The 18,707-nt window shown below is 42.2% G+C and overlaps 1 protein-coding gene across 4 annotated transcripts in view; it reads left to right on the plus strand.

Annotated features, from left to right (window-relative positions):
- LOC310788760 (NACHT, LRR and PYD domains-containing protein 3-like) overlaps positions 1-18,707 on the plus strand; it is a 193,137-nt gene that overhangs the window by 167,889 nt on the left and 6,541 nt on the right. For 2 of the 4 annotated variants that reach the window (XM_083650328.1, XM_083650326.1), the window contains 4 exons: positions 1,420-1,593; positions 10,695-10,868; positions 12,249-12,419; positions 12,525-12,571. In XM_083650328.1, coding sequence (XP_083506454.1) covers positions 1,420-1,593; positions 10,695-10,868; positions 12,249-12,419; positions 12,525-12,571 — 566 coding nt within the window. The remainder of the gene's footprint in view (positions 1-1,419; positions 1,594-10,694; positions 10,869-12,248; positions 12,420-12,524; positions 12,572-18,707) is intronic. The other 2 variants (XM_083650327.1, XM_083650329.1) reach the window with 1 other exon arrangement.

Raw genomic sequence — 18,707 nt, forward strand, 5'->3', positions numbered from 1 at the left:
ATGAGAGTAGTTCTGAACGTAAACTTACTTTGATGTCACATCAGTGATATATATTGAATATATTGAGATCCTGCGTCCACTCCGTTCTTGTGAGCATGACTGCTCACTACAGTGTGGCAGACTGTAGTAAAAAGCTTCTCCATCCGCTAAGTGGTTTCTACTTTAGCCGTGCGTGATGACCGCATGTTTTTGATCATTGTCAATTCCTCCAAAACATACAACTGTTGCTGTTTTCCACCTATGAGTTTTGTTGCTTCCACACATGTATCTCAGTCAAAATAAAAGCTCTCTGCAGAGCCATGTCATTGTGACTTCATGACATTTCATATTACACACACACACACACACACACACACACACACACACACACACACAGGGCCCAGTTGCACAAAGCTCCTTATGTTAAGATTTCCATTAGGGTCCGAGTTAAGGTGTCCATAAAATAGAATCGACTACACAAAACACCCTTAAATCTTCTCGATAAGGTTAAACATTTTAGGGAAAACATAAGCACAAGATTTAAGGGTGTTTTGTACGATTCTATTTTATGGACACCTTAACTCGGACACAGGTACAAAGTAACATTTGCTTTGTAGGCATAAACACAAGTAAAATAAAACTAGAAAAGTGCACTCAGTAGAGTGCAGATCTCCACCAGGTGCTGCTACACCTCACCATGGACAAACCCAAACCCAACTGCTAAGAAAACCACTTGCAGATTACAAGGCAACATTAATATTGTTTAAAGGTGCATTCAGCGATGTTTTTGTGTTAAAATAGCCTAAATGTTAAATGGCTCTATATTCTGACAGCAATCACTGAAATAGAGTGTTTGGTCAGTAACTCCAAACCCCCCGCTGTACTCTGTCTCTCTCCTGTAGACATATAGTCCACCTCCCACTATCCAATCAGAGAAATGTTGACATTTTCTGGGAAACAGAAGGTCAGATCGCGATGGCTCTAAAGGACTATAATGTATTTTTTCACAATTGTGAATTGAGACTGGCTGCCACAGCTGTCAATCATCCCTTTGTATATCGTCAAATAACTACTTAAAAACAAACTGATCAGAAACATGACCACTTGAACATGATTAGCATGATAAGAACGATCTAAAATGATAGAAACCACCTTTGGGAAATAATATCTGATGTGTACGTTGATTGTTTAGTTTGGCTCATTTCCCACCCACTAACATGGCGGAGGCGGGACTTGTGACCTATACTGGGACTGACCGCCAGGGCGGCGATCTAAGATGATTTGGCCTCACTGAAAAGAGCTGATATCCTGTCCATTCTTTTTACAGTCAATGATCTATACCTCCATATAATGAAACTGTGTGTGTGTGTGGGTGTGTGTGTGTGTGTGTGTGTGTGTGTGTGTGTGTGTGTGTGTGTGTGTGTGTGTGTGTGTGCGCAGGCTGTCAGGCTGTATGATCTCAGAGGAAGGCTGTGCTTCCCTGGCCTCAGCTCTGAGCATCAACCCCTCCAGTCTGAGAGAGCTCGACCTAAGTGACAACGAGCTTCACGATTCAGGGATAAAGCTGGTCTCTGCTGGACTTCAGAGTCCACACTGCAGACTGGAGACTCTCAGGTAAGATCATTGATTGTATAATAGAACTGGATAATGTCAGCGTGACGTCACCCATTGGGTTTTGATGGAACAAAATGAGGCTTGAATCTCCCGCTTCCTGCTCATCGTTGATTGGTTGAATGGATTAACTTTACACGGAAGTACGGGGAGAGAGGGCTGTTAAACACTAGTAGAAGAAGAAGAAGGAGGAGGGGGCGGCTGCCCCTAGCGGCTGCCGGGGGAGTTTCCGAATTTGTCTCACAGGCTTGAACGACTGCCATCTTGTTGTTCGCTTCTGTTTGCTAGCTTGCTCGCTGGCTGGCTGGTTGCAGTGGTGAAATGGTCCAGGACAACAAATATAATAACTTTTAGTCCGAAGGTATGGGCGAGTAGGAGTCCAGCCAGCCGACCACCGTCTTGTCCGGGGCCTGGCCAAGAGACCATGGTGTGGTGTGATCCTGGTGCATTGTGCCTGGTGTGAGTCTCCAGCCTGCTAGCTGCTGCTAAGCCTCCACAAGGTAAACTGCTATTATACTTATCTCTGGGCAAACTCTAAAATTTATAACTGAGGTGGATTTGGTCGCGCACTTGGTGCTCTGCTATGTTGGACTCGTTGGACTGTTTGAGTGATGCTCATGTTTGTAAGCTAACGCTAGCTCGATTAGCATCGTGTGCTAACGTGTGAGCACCGTTATAGCCTACTTTAACTGAAATTTGGTGGCGTTATGTTATAATTAATTAATATAACACGGTGTCGTTTGTTTCTTCAAGGGATGGCCGTCGGAGTACCATGGTGGAGCAGGAACAGCACAACAGAACAGAGGCACATTGTCCCTTGGTCAAATTATTTGTGAAAATGAATGCTACGTTTTGATTCCCATGTGCATATTACTGTGAGAATATTGCTGATCATCAGTTGTTCAACCTAAGATATTGCAATAACATAAGCTAAATGCTGACAGATTTGAGACTTTTGATATATTTACTTGAACCATTTGGTATGTATCTGCCAGTGTGTTTTTGTCAATAAACATTGCCAACAAAGAACCTTGTTGTGTAGGCTATGTGCTAATTAAATCATGTACCCGAATGTACCGCAAATCTCATAGAACAAGCCCATTATAGTTGTCTGGTCAGAGCAGGCAGGTTGTTAATAAGATGTGATATAAAGATATTTGATGTCGAGTGAACCAGCTTCGACCAAATGACCAGGAAGAAGAATGAAGATGGCGAACCAACCGACTGCTTCAAATCAACAAATGATTTATATTTATTGAAATATGGTTAGCTGTAAGAATTCGACAAAGGCTACACCATGCAACATATATTTTGATATCATTCAAACTTAAAGAATGGTTAATTTTCCACCATGGTAGGCTGTACTGCTGTGAAATGGTTACCTATATTTGTATCAAGTGTTGCTTGGTAGATTATCTATATATGCCTAATTTACCAGTAGACATATTAGTGCAAGACCTTAGGCTATGTTGAGTTCTATCGATCTGATAAAGTATGTTTTAAAATAAGGATAACAAATTGCTGAGCTTGGCGGATGCCTCAAGACAAGTATGTATCATTTTTAAATGTCCAATACCATACAGAAAAGCAAATTGAACAAACGACCAACAGCATTCATGTCTGCAAAAACTTGTGATGTTATGTCACGTTGACATATAACCTTATGACGCTTACTGTATAACATGGACAGACCATTTAACGTTAGGCTACTTTACATACCGTTAGATAACGTTAAATGGTCCGCCATGTTATGAGCGTCACGTTACATGTATGCCATCTATACAGTTACGTGTGTCTACTAACATTATTACAATATCATAAAGTAGCGCTATTTTCTGATAATTTGCTAAAGTATGACTTGCTATCTGCTAGCCATACTAGCCTTGTTTTGCTAGGTTTTCTTATTCGTGTACTTTCCGCAGACTAGATGCCTTTGCGGCACATTGCTGCCTCTAACGGGCGGAAGTATTACTGTTTCCCAATATCCAAAGTATATCGCCTATTTTCCTCGGAATGGGGCTATAATTAAAAAAACTGGGGCCATGAGAGCATGAAAAATACTTGAAATTGTTTTTTCAGACCATAAACTCATTTGTAAAGTGTTTATTTAAGACAGAGACCGAGAGAGAAGTTGGCTCGTTTCACATAGAGTTGAATGGACGTTCAGGGATGATGTTACACAAGCTGCGCCCCCCACTGGCCATTTGAGAGTATGGCAACTTCCGCATTGGCCTCAAAAAGAGACTGGCTGTAATGGGGACTGGGTAAGATCCATTCACAGCTTTCCTCATGTGATTTGACACGGCTCCCACAGCTCATCAAATATGGCATTCACAAAAAAAATGTATTTGCAAGACATTGTTGAGTGACACTCTCTCCCTCTTTCCCTCTCTCTCCCCCACACACACACACACACACACAAATGAGATAACACTGTCAGTCATGTTTTGGGTCTAAACACTAATGTATGAGAGTAGTTCTGAACGTAAACTTACTTTGATGTCACATCAGTGATATATATTGAATATATTGAGATCCTGCGTCCACTCCGTTCTTGTGAGCATGACTGCTCACTACAGTGTGGCAGACTGTAGTGAAAAGCTTCTCCATCCGCTAAGTGGTTTCTACTTTAGCCGTGCGTTTTTGATCATTGTCAGTTCCTCCAAAACATACAACTGTTGCTGTTTTCCACCTATGAGTATTGTTGCTTCCACACATGTATCTCAGTCAAAATAAAAGCTCTCTGCAGAGCCATGTCATTGTGACCTCATGACATTTTTAAGGACATTTCATATTATTTTGAAGGAGCGGCGGCCAAGATTTATCATCAGTGGACCGTCGCTACTAAATGTACTTTATTAAACCGGACGGACAAACCCTGTCTCTCACACACACACACACACACACACACACACACACACACACACACACACACACTTTTTTGGAGGCACTGTGCAATTTGTCCTCCCCGTTTGACCCATCCTGGCTCATCCCTCGTTCCTTCATGGAGCAGTGAGCAGCTTCAGTGAAGCACCCGGGGACCAACTTCTTCCAACTGCTGCCAGTCAGACGACGATCTTCTGCATCTTTTTAGTGAGGCTTATATATGGAAGAACCCCAGTGGAGCACGGCGAGAACATGCAAACTCCACACAGAAAGGCCCTTTGGCGAGGTAGCCCACGTGGGGAGTAGGACTGAAGACATGTAGGAACACCAGGGGCGATTTTAGGATCAGGGCCCAGTTGCACAAAGCTCCTTATGTTAAGATTTCCATTAGGGTCCGAGTTAAGTGTCCATAAAATAGAATGGACTGCACAAAACACCCTTAAATCTTCTCCATATAAGGTTAAACATTTTAGGGAAAACATAAGCACAAGATTTAAGGGTGTTTTGTACAGCAAATTCTATTTTATGGACACCTTAACTCGGACACAAGTACAAAGTAACATTTGCTTTGTAGGCATAAACAAAAGTAAAATAAAACTAGAAAAGTGCACTCAGTAGAGTGCAGATCTCCACCAGGTGCTGCTACACCTCACCATGGCCAAACCCAAACCCAACTGCTAAGAAAACCACTTGCAAATTACAAGGCAACATTAACATTGTTTAAAGGTCCATTCAGCCATTTTGTGTTAAAATAGCCTAAATGTTAAATGGCTATATTCTGACAGCAATCACACATATAGTCCACCTCCCACTATCCAATCAGAGAAATGTTGACATTTTCTGGGAAACAGAAGGTCAGATCGCGATGGCTCTAAAGGACTATAATGTATTTTTTCACAATTGTGAATTGAGACTGTCTGCCACAGCTGTCAATCATCCCTTTGTATATCAAATAACTACTTAAAAACAAACTGATCACAAACATGACCACTTGAACATGATTAGCATGATAAGAACCATCTAAAATGATAGAAACCACCTTTGGGAAATAATATCTGATGTGTACGTTGATTGTTTAGTTTGGCTCATTTTTATTCGATTGACAGACACACAGTCAATCAATTATTGACGGTAGATAAAAATGTCCAAAAATATGTCCATAAAAACATAAAAACACCCTTAAATCTTCTCCATAAGGTTAAACATTTTAGGGAAAACAAAAGCACAAGATTTAAGGGTGTTTTGTACAGCAAATTCTATTTTATGGACACCTTAACTCTGACTCTGAGGGAAATCTTAACCTAAGGTGCTTTGTGCAACTGGGCCCTGACCTTTAGGGGTGCTCCCCCTAAAGCCCCCCCCCCCCCCACACACACACACACGCACACACACACACGCGCACACGCACACACACACACGCACACGCACACACACACACACACACACACACACACACACACACACACACACACACACACACACACACACACACACACACAGAAGTACATCGTAAAGTAAAATGGATCAGGTGCATTTTGAGGGCAAAATGAAGAGGCTACATCTATGAAGAACTACACACATCACATGCAGGGTTCTTGCACTATTTCTAAAGTCAAATTTAATGCTTTTTAATACTTTTTAAGACCTCAACAACCATAATTTAAGACCCCAAAATAAATTATTTAATAGAAAATAGGGCTTGAGATCATATCTGGCTATTTTTAGGCTGAATGGCATATTACAGTTATCAGTATTATTATTATGGTTGTTAAAATGTGCTGAAAATGTTCAAAAACACTCACTCACTCTAATGTCATTAATATCTTCTTTTCTGTTCTGTGGCTCTACAATGATGAACAAAATATTGGCTCCCTATATATATATTCAGCATACAGGTTACACTTATGGTAGAATACTGCTTGCTTAAATACAATGGCCCATCTATACCAAAATCACTTCCAGGGGAGAACACAAGTATAAGTAACATTTGCTTTGTAGGCATAAACACAAGTAAAAAAAAAACTAGAAAAGTGCACTCAGTAGAGTGCAGATCTCCACCAGGTGCTGCTACACCTCACCATGGCCAAACCCAAACCCAACTGCTAAGAAAACCACTTGCAGATTACAAGGCAACATTAACATTGTTTAAAGGTGCATTCAGCGATGTTTTTGTGTTAACACATTCACTGCCAGCCTTTTTTTTTTTTTACTGTAGGTAGGTTCTGCCAGAGGTTTTTTTTGAGGATTCTGGCTCATTTTACAAGAGCCGAGGATTATTTTCTGCTTGGAGTTTGTGAACACAAAGTTCACAAAAGTACTAATAGAATGTGTGCTTTCTCTGTCTAAAAGAGTTAGTTTGTAGAGTTAGTAGTTATGTAGATATTAGCCGTTGAGTACAGCATGGTTTCAGCGTCTGAGAGTGAAAGCTGAGATTATCGCAGTTTTGTGAAATTCAATCAAACAGGCAGAACAGTCACTTTAACCATTTATTTTTGGCATCAGTGAGAGATCAGACATCTAAACAATATAGTTCTGAACGCCCTCTCCTTCAAACTCCTCCCTCCGTGGGCGTGTCTGGTGGCTTTCAGCCTGCGTTTGTCACAAGCGAGTGTTCTGCTGCTGCTGCTGCTGCTGCGAGTTTGAGCAGCCTCCCTCCCTGGCAGCGAGTGTGGATAGGGCTCACTTGTTTCTTGGGTTTGAGAGCTTTGATGAAGCTTTGTGCGATTCTAGGCTTTATGCTGCGTGTTTCAAAGTGTGTTTTCCACCCAGTCTATTTTTGGAATCCCCCACCGCCAGCTCCCAGCGCGATAATGCGCGAAAGTGAAAGCGTTTTCGCCAATCCATTTTACAGTAGAGAATGGTTTCCTCGCGCGTTACCCTACAGTTTTGGCTCTGCTTTTCCTAGTGTGGAGAGCACTGTCGCCACTTAGTGGGTCCGTGGAATGGGTTGTACACGTTCGCTGACTCCAATATTTTTATAGGAGACGTGGGGAGCGTTGATCCACGTCCCACCGTCAAAAAAATAATAATAATTTTAAGCCGAGATAACTCGTCTTTGGCAGTGAACCGTTGGATTCTGTAAGCCGAGATAACTCGTCAATGGCAGTGAACGTGTTAAAATAGCCTAAATGTTAAATGGCTCTATATTCTGACAGCAATCACTGAAATAGAGTGTTTGGTCAGTAACTCCAAACCCCCCGCTGTACTCTGTCTCTCTCCTGTAGCCCTGCATGCAGGGGGGACGTATCGTCCACCTCCCACTATCCAATCAGAGAAATGTTGACATTTTCTGGGAAACAGAAGGTCAGATAGCGATGGCTCTAAAGGACTATAATGTATTTTTTCACCTCAAATCCAACAGTGCCACCCATGAGTAGGCAGGGCTACAGGAGAGAGACAGCATACAGCGGGCGGTTGGGAGTCTATGGAATTACAAAGTTCCTGTAATAACATAGCAGACTATTACATAGTTCCTGCATTTAGCCTTTTCAAGGGTATTTTTTCTAATTCAGTTGCACAGATATTGTGATGTATGGTAAATAAATCTTGCAATGGCAGAATCGCCATATTGTGATACCATCATTATCGTGGGCAACGTATCGTGATAGTATCATATCGTGAGTTGTAACGTGTCCTCCTTTTTGGTGTTATGGAAATGGCCACCCTATGTAGGTTACATAGGGTTTACTGGGCAGCCCAGGTCTGCCTCTCAGTCTGGGGCTCTAACTAATGTTAGCCGGGCTGCCTGGTCTCTTCTGTATATCCTCACAACAGCTACGAGGAGAGGAGCTTGTGAACAACATCCCCACAGTAAAATGGGTAACAAATACTAAGGATACTATGATGACAGTGGTTTGGGGCCCCCACTCTAAGTCAGGCTTGGTGCACTTGGTGTAAATTCAAATCACCTACTTTTTTACGCCCAGCTGGTGCACTCGGCTCCTGTGGGTCTTTTGGGGCCCTGTCGTAGATGCGCCCGCCTGCGGACGTGCGCGTTCACGTGAATACGTGCTTGTTGCCAAGCAACACACTTCTCTCAGACGAGCTCGAGACAGCTGACAGACAGCTCCAACTCGGCTCAAACTTATAGAGTTGTATTCAAAGCATATAAACGTTCTCACAGCTCAATTTAACAGCGCCAACACAAACCAACAGAAACGAGATGCATGGAATTGGATCACAAGTGCAATCAGTACTGAATGCGATGGCAGACTGCGGGCAGTTGATGAAGTCAGGAAGAAATGGAAAGATCTTCCGACGCATCAGCTTTTAAAAACCCGCCGACGAGCGGAGGTCCTGCTCCCCAAAACGTCCATTTACAGCACATATCGATCAATATTTTTGGAGAAGATGCCCCCGCATCACAGGACTGAACGGCACTGACAGCACAGAGCTGTCAGTCCCGACTCCCGACAGCGCAGATCAAGATGAGACAGCTGTCAGTGAGTACGCCTTGGGTGTAACTTTTACCCCTGCTCCAAACCAGACGTAAAAGTTACACCCAGGCACAGCGCATACAGGGCTTAAGACTACATGGTGCACTAGTCATAAAATTAAGAAAGTAGTATCTTTGAGTTCTACGTCGGACGTAGCGTTACACCTAGGCGTACGCCCAGCTGGTGCACTCGGCTCGAAGCGGCCCTGTCCCCGCTGCACTCCACTCTCTCGCCCCATATGCGACAGGCAGACAGGCAGGGATGCAAACCATTCCTCAGCACATATACGCGGTGGTAAAACATTTTTGAAGGGTGTCCTGGTTGAGGTGTATGTTGTAGGCTTGTAGGCTACATGCTTTGCAGTATAATGTTAGTCTTCCGTCCCGTTCAAAGACGCAGGGGTATTTTACCTCGATGACCATTTCCTCGTCCTTTGTTTCCGTGCCGGGGGCTGCGGGCGGACGCGGTTCTTCGTTCTTCTTTGAATTATCATCTTGCAGCTCGATTTGTGATGTCGATGCTGAAGGAAGGTTAGCGACAGCGTTATTAGTCGGGGCTTGCCTTGGACCCATGCAGCCGCTGTGATTGTGTGCGAGCAGGCGGAGCAGCCACCTGTCCGAGTCAGTACTCGTTAAACATACCGCACGTGCAGCATGCATCACGTAGGTTCCGACTGGTAATTAGTAACATCGTTCCGATTGTAACAGCAATAAAATGTCACATATATGTCACTCACAACAAGTATTAAAACATATTTATTTGGTGTATATTTTGCTGTTTGCTGCTGTAGATATTTTTTTGCATGTTAAAACGTGGTTGCCCCTGGGGCAACCAAAGGCCAAGAAATGGTTGCCCTACTTTTTTTTCTGGTTCCGTTAATGTCGAGCCCTGCTTACACGTTCTAAATGATCTTATGAACCATTAACAACTCCTAAGTAAATGGTTTGTAATTGATATACCGTAATACGTATTTATAAATGGTGCATCTATCATTTACAAAGTATGAGAATACAATCATTAAACACATTAGAGATTAGGTTATTAATCAGGAATAAAATGTTTATAACTGTGTTACTAATGCTTAGTGATGTATGAATAATGCTTTATAAATGATGAATTCATGATGAATTATGTATTTACTAATGGTTTATTAATACTTTATAGTGTATAGTTATTATAAAGTGTTACCACGTTGGGTGCTGCTCAGTGATTTTCACTGCACAGTGAGGTTATCGTTTCACAGCACACTGTGGGATATGTCGCTAGTAATCACAGTAACGTGAACGTTCACAATCATGACCACTAATCATTACATAATGTTAGGCAAACAACAGATGACTAAATAAATGGTTAATGATAATTGAATGACAACAATAGCCAATGAGCTGCATTGAGTCATTTGGTTAGAAATCCATGGTGCATCATGAGAATACGGCACTTTAATTGAATTAAACTTAATTGTAAATTGTATTACTAATGTATCAAACTTGGGGAGTGCGCTTAGGGGGGCCTGATGGAGTGCAGTGCTGAAATCTTTTGCAATTTGGCAAAGCGCCACCTACTGGCAACACAGAAAGTAATTTATCTCAAGAACCGTTCTTCCAATTGACTTCAAACTTGGGGATTGCACTGCTGGGAACCTGACAGAGTGCAGTGCCTAATTTAATGCTATTTGGCATAGCACCACCTATACTTGAAAACACAAAAAGTGGTTTATCATTTATGAGTGCTAAATGGAAAACATTCTAAAGTTGTTTGTCTCCATCACTAATTCTCATGCAGACTGAGTGGCTGTCAGCTGTCAGAGAGAAGCTGTGAAGCTCTGGCCTCAGTTCTCAGCTCCCAGTCCTGCAGTCTGAAAGAGCTCGACCTAAGTGACAACGAGCTTCACGATTCAGGGATGAAGCTGGTCTCCGCTGGACTGCAGAGTCCACACTGCAGACTGGAGACTCTCAGGTAAGATCCATTCACAGCTTTCCTCATGTGATTTGAAACGGCTCCCACAGCTCATCAAATATGGCATTCACAAAAAAAATGTATTTGCAAGACATTGTCTCTCTCTCTCTCAACACACACAAATGAGATAACACTGTGAGTCATGTTTCGGGTCTAAACACTAATGTATGAGAGTAGTTCTGAACGTAAACTTACTTTGATGTCACATCAGTGATATATATTGAATATATTGAGATCCCGCGTCCACTCCGTTCTTGTGAGCATGACTGCTCACTACAGTGTGGCAGACTGTAGTGAAAAGCTTCTCCATCCGCTAAGTGGTTTCTACTTTAGCCGTGCGTGACGACCGCATGTTTTTGATCATTGTCAGTTCCTCCAAAACATACAACTGTTGCTGTTTTCCACCTATGAGTTTTGTTGCTTCCACACATGTATCTCAGTCAAAATAAAAGCTCTCTGCAGAGCCATGTCATTGTGACCTCATGACATTTCATATTACACACACACACACACACACACACACACACACACACACACACACACACACACACACACACACACACACACACACACACACACACACACAGGGCCCAGTTACACAAAGCTCCTTATGTAAAGATTTCCATTAGGGTCCGAGTTAAGGTGTCCATAAAATAGAATCGACTACACAAAACACCCTTAAATCTTCTCGATAAGGTTAAACATTTTAGGGAAAACATAAGCACAAGATTTAAGGGTGTTTTGTACGATTCTATTTTATGAACACCTTAACTCGGACACAAGTACAAAGTAACATTTGCTTTGTAGGCATAAACAAAAGTAAAATAAAACTAGAAAAGTGCACTCAGTAGAGTGCAGATCTCCACCAGGTGCTGCTACACCTCACCATGGCCAAACGCAAACCCAACTGCGAAGAAAACCACTTGCAGATTACAAGGCAACATTAATATTGTTTAAAGGTGCATTCAGCGATGTTTTTGTGTTAAAATAGCCTAAATATTAAATGGCTCTATATTCTGACAGCAATCACTGAAATAGAGTGTTTGGTCAGTAACTCCAAACCCCCCGCTCTACTCTGTCTCTCTCCTGTAGACATATAGTCCACCTCCCACTATCCAATCAGAGAAATGTTGACATTTTCTGGGAAACAGAAGGTCAGATCGTGATGGCTCTAAAGGACTATAATGTATTTTTTCACAATTGTGAATTGAGACTGAGACAAAGATGATTTGGCCTCACTGAAAAGAGCTGATATCCTGTCCATTCTTTTTACAGTCAATGATCTATACCTCCATATAATGAAACTGTGTGTGTGTGTGTGTGTGTGTGTGTGTGTGTGTGTGTGTGTGTGTGTGTGTGTGTGTGTGTGTGTGTGTGCAGGCTGTCAGGCTGTATGATCACAGAGGAAGGCTGTGCTTCCCTGGCCTCAGCTCTGAGCATCAACCCCTCCCATCTGAGAGAGCTGGACCTGAGCTACAATCATCCAGGAGCCTCAGTGAAGGTCCTCTCTGATGGACTGGAGGATCCACACTGGAGACTGGAGACTCTCAGGTATTGAGAGACAACGCCTGCTAGAAGGCTGAGAGTCACACACATCTTCTCTGTCTCAGTGAGAAGAGGAGGAATCTGCTCATCTGACTTTGTTTATTCCTCCAGTGTGGACCATGGTGGAGCGCAGAGGCTGAAACCAGGTGTGAGGAAATGTAAGTGTGTATTTAGTTTGATTCATTAACAAACTAACTTCAATGTCAGAATCAGAGTTATTTTATTCACCCAGGTATGTTTTCACTTACAAGGAAACTGACTTGGTGTGACCGCCTCATTTTAGTAGTATGAACGACCGTGGACAATAGCTCCCTCTTGAGGGACTTTCTAAGAGACTTGATGTGAAAGCAGCTGTGAGCCTATAACCATTATGACTTATAAGCATATATAACCCTAACCCTCCTGAGGGACTTTCTAAGAGACTTAATGTGAAAGCAGCTGTGAGCCTATAACCATTATGACTTATAAGCGTATATAACCCTAACCCTCCTGAGGGACTTTCTAAGAGAGAACAGTTCAAGTTAAAAAATATAGCTGCAAGCGGCAATTGAGGCGTCCAGGCACAATTTGAAAAGACAGACAGAGAGACAAAACATTACTATACTGTAGGTAGAAAGACACATATAGAGATAGAGAAATACAGATAAGATATGAACTTTTTGCATTTTTAGCACCCACTAGTGGTAGTTTGGGTGTGTTCCAGCAACACTGCTCAACATGTCTTACTTTTGGTGGGATTTGATGAATGGATTATGAGAGTTAGGAGGACATGTTTCGTTAAAGCGTTGGGGCCCTATAGCGTACACCGGTGCAGAAGGCATCTGCGGTAGCGTTTGCGTCTGTGCTCGCTCTCTTTCCTATCGTCCACCTGCACACCTGCAGGCCGTGCGCCCGGTGCCGGGAAGATAGCAAGCAGCTTTGTGCTCCCAAACGCACCCGTGGGCGTGCTGCTCTGAAAAGTAGGTGTGTCCATGGAAAATCCTGACACACTGCCATCGTACAGATGAGCACAAACAACTGTGTTTAGACGAGCTGAGACCACTTCTTACCACAATCTACATCTCTCTCTCTCTCTCTCTCTCTCTCTTTCTCTCTCTCTCTCTCTCTCTCTCTCTCTGTTTTGTCTATGTCTCTCTCTCAGGTTTATAACTTCATAAAGAAATTAAAGACCCACTTATTTAAAAAACCCTCAAATAGTAATATAATATTACAACTACTACTACTAATAATAAATAAATAACTTTATTTATATAGGACGAATCAGCATGACATCACAACAACAAAAACAGCACTTAGTGAACTCAGTTAACTAGTATGAGTTGTGCCAAACAAACGTTAATATCTCAAAAACTATCCATCACATCACTTATATTTAGACTTTGTGAGTGAGAGCAGAAGTAGCTCAAGGGTTTGATGTATAATATATGTATGTTGTGTTAAAGTTGTGTGAACTGTCACAGTTTTGTGTGGATTTAGTCTAAAGTCCAGCCTGCTATGTGAGACACACTCAAGGCTGGTCCCATTATAAAGGCTGAAAAAAGCATCAAACATAAAGTGTGATTTCTCAAAGAGTACAAACGATAAATTAAAGCTGAGTTAAGATAAAGTCCTAAAAGTGCTGACTCGTCGAAAGTTTAAGTGGAGTGTTAAAGTATGAAGGAGCAGTTAGAGGTCAAAGAGGGCGTGGTTTCACATTGAACTCTGTTTAAAACCAACAGCAGTTTCCTCCAGAAGCTGTGAAGCGGTTTGTTCCAAACAGCCTGATCCCTCATCCAGCAGCTTTCATCAGATCAAATACAGCTCAAAGTGCTTCACACACACACACACACACACACACACACACACACACACACACACACACACACACACACACACACACACACACACACTAGGGTTTAATCCCGGGAAACGGGATTCCCGGGAAATGGCATCCAACCCATTTCCTGTTTTCTGGAAAATCAATGACGGGAAACCGGGAAAAAATGTTGTTGTATTTTTACATGCAGAACATATTGGAATAGGCCTATATTTAGAAATATGCAGACAGTTTACTTTCTTAAATGATGTAGCCTATGTTGTAAAAGAACATGTAATATATTAGGCTACTGTAAGCATTGTAAAGTCATTAAATGATCACGATGTACATGTATAGACCTTATTCTCTAACCCTGGACAGCACCATATTGTTGACATACCGTCCTGCCCGCACACAGCGCTGCAGCTGACAACTAGTAACAGCCTTATTGTCGTTTCTGTTCCATTACAAAATAGCGATGGTAATGACACCAATAAAAACCCCACAGTTGTTATTTGTATGCTGCTGACGGCAGCCGTTAATGCCTGTAATAAATAAACAAAAGAACGAGGTGAACAGACTTTGCTGTGAGGAGCTGTCAGAAAGTTTCACCTGTCTCAACTAACTATCCACACCTCTCCTGTGCTGCTAACGTATCCTCAGTGTCGCTCCCTTCACGTCTGTGGACGGTAGAGATAGAAACAAACCACAGGGACTTTATTGCTGTCATTACTACAGCCATGCCTAACGCAGGTCACCATCCGAACACAATTGGAACGATACAGGTAACGCTAACAGCGGCTAACTTCCTATAAACGCTGCTCTTACATAGGCTGTAACTTGAGAGCTGCTGCATTATGTCAACAATATGGCGAAGAATGTTGTTGTATTTTTACATGCAGAACATATTGGAATAGGCCTATATTTAGAAATATGCAGACAGTTTACTTTCTTAAATGATGTAGCCTATGTTTTAAAAGAACATGTAATATATTAGGCTACTGTAAGGACATCAAAGTGAATCAATCAACCAACAATCAATCAATTTTCTATTTATATAGCACCAAATAACGAGGTATTGCAGGCAGATTTTAATACTATCTTCTCTGACAACAATGCTACAGCCAGTCATTTGAAATTTGATATCCTTTGCAGAGTGGAATTAATTTCTGATTTTATTTCGGCGTGTTTTGGCCATGTGCTTTTGTGCGCTGTGCGCCGGTGGAACACACTGAAAGCTTATTGCACAACATAGCCTAATAAACACAAAGCCCACGATGTTTCTTTTCTTTTCTACACTTCTGACTTGCTTGAGGGGATTGTGCCATGACCGTTAATGCAGTAGCCTACGAGACGGCGATTGAGCACCGTGCAAACTTCACCAGCGGTGAAAACGACAATCAGCCCAGCCGTGCGTCCTCGGTTTGTGTGCCCCAGGTTGGGCAATGGGCATGATGGTCTGGTTGTAGGCGATGTCCGTGCACAGAGGGGTGGAGATAGTCTGATACAGCCGTGCTCCGGTATGCGGTATGGAGATGTCTGGGCACGGCTGGAAGACGAGCAGTGCAGCCGCCAGAGCGCAGCGCAGCAGCCCATATAAAAGCACACGTTGACAGGTATCAGACAGCATTGATGTTGTGCGTAAAAGAGCGTGAAAACAGGCTGATCGACGCATTTACGGCTCCTTTCTTCCACGGCAGTTTCCACAACTCTCTAAGAAAATATTTAGCCTAGGCTACTACAGGATTTATTCATACGGCAATCCAGGCGATTGGTGAATTATATAAACTCTAACGGCACTATAGCCTAATACATATATAGGTGCAGCCTACTAAAAACAGCCTAAAAAGTTAGTTAAATTGTGATGTTTTGCCTTAGTTAATTAATATTAATGGCAGCAAATAATACATTCATCATAGGTATATTTCTCCTTATATTTCTCCTACTATAAAAAAAAAGATAAACGACAAATTTACTGACAAATTTACTTTACCGACAAAGTAATATTTGTGCCAATACCTTGACGTATTTCAGTCAACAAATATTATTATCTCCAAACGTTAAACTTTGTTTTATACTGCACGCAGCTCAGTTCCCAAACGTCTTCACATGTGTCTCTCTCTGACCAGACTGGTGACAGCCTAGTATGCTTTCCGGATTCCTCCTAGCCCCACCCCAGTCATTTTTCATTGGCTTAGGGCACAGCAGCGCGATCCCCGATTGGCTTAGCAACATGTCACTCAACAAACAATAAGAACTTGGCGCAAATAGGAAAATGAACATTCACAAGAAAACAAGCATCACGGTGAATGTAGTTTCTCATTAAATTCACCCATACTGGAATAAAAACACTCTAATCACATTTCCCATAAGAAAGAAAACACTGTTATCACGTTTCTCATTTACCTATATTTCTGAGGTCTCTACAATTATTACTACTACACCCGGTGCGCGCACTGAATAGGCCTATTATACTATATACTATAGACTATTATACTATATACTATAGACTATTATACTATATACTATAGACTATTATACTATATACTATAGACTATTATACTATATACTATAGACTATTATACTATATACTATAGACTATTATACACTATTATACTATATACTATAGACTATTATACTATATACTATAAACTATTATACTATATACTATAGACTATTATACTATATACTATAGACTATTATACTATATACTATAGACTATAATACTTACTTTTCTGTCACATCGTCATTATTAAGCCGGCTTATCAGAATCAGAATCAGAATCACTTTTATTGCCACAGTATGCAAGTTACATACGAGGAATTTGTCTTAGTGTCTGTATGCAGCGTAGTGGTCACATCAATATACAGAGATAAGAAGTGGGAAGATAACTAAAGACAATCACAAAGTTGCAAGTGTAATCAAATCGAGTAAATATATACAATATGTACATGAGTGGTGAAGTGTTCTGTGGATGATAAATATGAATTTACGTTGAATTTACATGAGATTTACAGACTGAGTTAAATATACATTAAATAGGCAGTGGATTTACATGAATTTACAGTCGGAGTTAAATAAGAGTTTACATTGAAATGTACAGGCTAAGTTAAATAGGCATTCAATGTGCAGGGAGTTCCAGTTTTATGGGGGTTCAGTTGAGTTTAGGAGGAGGTAGTGGTGAGTTTGTGTGTGTGTGTGTGTGTGTGTGTGTGTGTGTGTGTGTGTGTGTGTGTGTGTGGGGGGGGGGGGGTTGTTAGTGAGGTCCTTGGTGGAAGGGGTTTCCGGGCCTTGTTGGTGAGGCTGATGGCGGTTGGGAAGAAGCTGGTCTTGTGGCGGGTGGTTCTGGTCTTGGCAGACCTCAGTCTCTTGCCGTGGGGGAGTGTCTTAAAGAGTTGGTGGCCAGGGTGGGAGGGGTCAGCCATGATCTTGCGAGACCGCTTCAGTGTCCTGGCTGCATGCAGGTCCTGGAGGGATGGCAGGTTGCATCCGATTATCTTCTCATCGCAGCGGATGATGCGTTGAAGTCTGTTAGTGTCTTTGAGAGTGGCAGCAGCATACCAGACAGTGATGGAGGAGGTGAGGATGGACTCAACGATGGAGGTGTAGAAGTGCACCATCGTGGCCTTTGGCATTTTGAATTTCTTCAGCTGCCGTACAAAGTACATCCTCTGCTGTGCCTTCTTGGTGAGAGCTCTGATGTTCAGCTCCCATTTTAGGTCCTGGCTGATGATGGTCCCCAGGAAGTGGAAGGACTCCACAGTGTTGACTGGGGAGTCACCCAGGGTGATGGGGGAAGGTGGGGCTTTGTTCCTCCTTATGAATGCATAGTATCTTTATTACTCAAAATATAAGGCGACCAAAAATGGCAACCATATTTTTAGTCGGGCAACCAAAAGCTCCTGCCAGGTTGCCACTCCGGCAACAACTTTTAAAAGTTAATGTCGAGCCCTGTAGAGACACACACACACACAGACACGGGCACACAGACATGCGCACACATATACACACATGCACACACACACACACAGACACAGGCACACACACATACGCAATAACGCATACAGACACACAGACACAGGCACACACACATGCGCACACATAGACACACACACACACACACACACACACACACACACACATGCACACACATAGACACACACACACACACACACACACACATGCGCACTAGACCTGTGAATCTTCACTGGCCTCACGATTCGATTCGATTACGATTCATCTGTCAACGATTCAATTTGATTCCACGATGCATCTTGATACAGCTCAAAGTATTGCAGCTCCACGTATCACATCCTCAATTTTCTGTATGTTTACTGCACATTTCATCAATTAATACAAGCAGTCAGATAAATATCAAGTCCCTTTTTTACTTTAAAGTGCTTTAAAATCTGAATGTCAACAGAAATTTAAACATAAACAATTCTACGATTCATCTGTCAACTAGGGCTGTGCCGATTCACTTATCTCCCGATTCGATA

This window comes from Poromitra crassiceps (genome assembly GCF_964638095.1).
Source record: "Poromitra crassiceps genome assembly, chromosome: 14".
In the NCBI taxonomy this organism is placed as follows: Eukaryota; Metazoa; Chordata; class Actinopteri; order Beryciformes; family Melamphaidae; genus Poromitra; species Poromitra crassiceps.